The 3,144-nt window shown below is 31.5% G+C and overlaps 1 protein-coding gene across 1 annotated transcript; it reads right to left on the minus strand.

Moving 5' to 3' along the window:
- Window positions 1-1,050: 1,050 nt before the first annotated feature.
- Window positions 1,051-1,200, minus strand: K441DRAFT_587450 (uncharacterized protein; the record flags this gene model as incomplete). Its single annotated transcript, XM_067644674.1, has 1 exon — window positions 1,051-1,200. A coding segment is annotated over one exon (150 nt), but the record flags the coding sequence as incomplete, so codon positions are not given.
- Window positions 1,201-3,144: the final 1,944 nt, after the last annotated feature.

A 3,144-nucleotide genomic window follows, 5' to 3' on the forward strand; every position in this document is an offset into this window, starting at 1 on the left:
TATTACAATAATTAACGACTTTATTTATAGTAAGTAATATAAAGAAGCTATTATAGCTTGCTTAACCATGTTGCCGAATAGTTAAGGTATATTCTCGAAATATTAAATTATAACGGATTTAGTATATTAGCAGTGGCTATAGAGTATAGCTATTACGCGAACCTAATATACTTTAGCTCCTCCTACGGTTACTATATAGTAGAGATAATAATAGAAGTTATAAGCGTTTTGTCCTTACTCCGAACCCTTAGTAGACCCTACTTAACATCTATAATAGTATATATACGCTAGTAGCAGGGTATTAGATACTCTAGAGGGTAGTATATACCCTATAGATTAGCTAATTTACTTCTATACAAATTATTTAAAGACCGTTAACTTTCTATTGCCTACGGAATTTATATTATATAAGACTTAGGAAGGCATAATATGCGACTATTTAAAATATAAAAAGAAGTACGCTTAATATAAGCGGATAGATAACCCTTATAAAATTCCTTACACTATATAGGACTATTGCGATAACGGTAAAGCATTAAATAGTCCTTATTTGAACACCTTTCTATAAAGGGGAAAAATAGTAAAATTATATAGGGAGGGAGCACTATAGTAACTAAAGAGGAATGCCTAGGGTGCTAAAGGTATATTCTAGAGTAGAGTATTTACTAATATACTAATCTTCTAACCTAGATAACTACTAGTATCCTAAATGCCGATATCGCGATAGTTAATATTGTTAATTTGGAATAAAAGGTCGTGCTTAGAGGAGGATAGCTTCTTAAGAAAGGGTTACTTAAAAGAGGATAGCTTAAAGGAGAATTGCTTAGTAATAAAACGAATCTTAAAAAGGAGTATAATCTACCTTTAATATCCCTAGAGATTTTACGCGTACTTCTATACTTGCCTTTCTAGTAACTAGTAATGATATTCCTAATAAAACTAAGGTGTTTCGTCTCTAAAAGCATAGACTCCTTAAATAAGTCCTTAATTTCTTTATTTATCTATCTATTATAAGGACTATAGCTATAAATAACCTTAAATAGAGTAGACCTAAGGGCGAAAATATCTACCTATTCCAATTATAATAATCCTAGATATTAATAGCTGGCTATTACTTTTAACTAGAAGGGGGCCGCCGTCCAAAAAAGAGCTGGCAAAGTCGCCGACTTTTATATTTAAATTCTTATCTAAGAAAATATTTAACCACTAAAGATCTCTATAGATAACACCTTTTAAATAAATAAAGGCGAGAGCGTTAGTAATTTGCTGATACTATTAAAGCTGCTATTTAAGCGCGATTTTACATCTAAGCTCTTAAATATACTTATAAAGGCTATAGTTACTAGTAAACTTAAGGTAGAGGCCCAATCTATAAGGTCCTAGGTATTATAAAAGCTGTAAATAACTACTAGACTCTTCGAAACGCTTATAAATAGCCCTTTTAATATAAATAGCCTCGTTATATTCTTTGTTATAAGGTGATTTAACTACTATTATTAATAAAGAGTCTAGATAGATAAAGCTAAAATTACCCTACCTAACTAGATTATATTTATTAAGGCCTAGTAGCCACTTAATCTAGTTTATATCCACGTTATTTCGCGTATATAACTAAAAGAGAGAGGTTTAGTAGTCGGAAGGAAGGATATAGTGGGAGTTAATAGAAACATACTGCTATATATAAAAGTATTAGTAATTATTAAAATAGACTTAAGGAAACAGATTAATAAGTTACCTTACTATATTCTTTAGAGTAATTGTAACTTTAACGTTACTAGTACCGCCCTTCGTTCTCTTAAGACGGCACTGCCCCTACTAAGGTCTAGCTACTAAGTAAGTTACAGTCTAGCTATATAAAAGTAGTGTAGCGCTTGTCTAGTAACGTAATTAAAATCTAGTATTACTAAGAACTGGAGATAGAATGGCACTAGCTATAGTAAGAGTTATTAGAGTAATCATTAAACTTTAAATATACTTATATAATCTTATAAGGACATTTTACGCTAACTAGTATTAGCAAGCGTTCTAACCGGAGGTACCATCCTATATAGCGAAACTTTACGCTATATATAGAATATTAGAGATAAGATCTTATAATATTGTAGAAGTACTTAAACGATTAGGCATAACCCTTTTATAAGTTTTAATAAAATTATTAGCTCTATAGTAGCGCTATAGTAGAGGAATTCGGTTACGATATATAGGGTAACTCTCCGCAAATTAGGTAAGAAGGCAAGTATATAAGTGTAATTTTTGAAGTAAAAGCATCTAAAGTATTTAGAAGTAGTTTAGTATATATTCTCTCTTTAGCTATAAATTTATTAAGATGTTTATAGAGTTTTAAGTTACTTTAAAGTTAAAGTATCTATGCATCGTTCCTATATATAGGGATGTCCAGCACGTAGGGATAGAGGTTAGCTTTTATAGTTCGTAATTAAGATTATATTAGTTACGAATAGTATATACTTAGACTATAGAGCTTTAATATAGAGCCCTCTACTTAAAATATAATAGAGTAGTTAATTATAATTAGAGTTTAAAAATTTAGGACCTAAAAGTAATAGACTACTCTTCCTATACTATAGATTACCTTAGAAGCTTAGACTAAGAAATCGATTGTACGGATATAGAAATATCCGTACTATCCGCTAAGCTAATTTAGGACGGCAATCGTTTTCTTAGTCTAAGGCCCTTTGGCGACATTTATAGAAAACCTAAATATAGTTTATACAAGAACACCTTATTAACTTTAATAAAATTAATCTACCCTCCTACAATACTTGTCGGTATAAAAATTATACTAAATTATAGAGAAAAGCCTACTCTATAAGTTATAAGATCTTTAGCTTCTTATACGCGCGTAATATTAAGAGGAATTTGTCACCATAGAGGCCCTAATTCCACCTCTATACCGCTAAGCCGCGTAGTAAACACTAACGCTAAACGCTTACGCCCACGCCGACAGCCCTCTACTTAGATATTTATAAGAGCTCTATAGAATGAAGCTTAGGGGGAGGCCTATATAGAGCTCTATAAAAGCTCTATATAAAGCTTCGTATAAAGCTCTGCACGAAGCCCTACTTAAAGCTCTACTCGAAGCTCCGCTCGAAGCTCTACTTAAAGCTCTATACGAAGCTTTATACA

The sequence above is a fragment of the Cenococcum geophilum genome (genome assembly GCF_001692895.1).
Source record: "Cenococcum geophilum 1.58 unplaced genomic scaffold K441scaffold_65, whole genome shotgun sequence".
NCBI classification, from domain to species: Eukaryota; Fungi; Ascomycota; class Dothideomycetes; order Gloniales; family Gloniaceae; genus Cenococcum; species Cenococcum geophilum.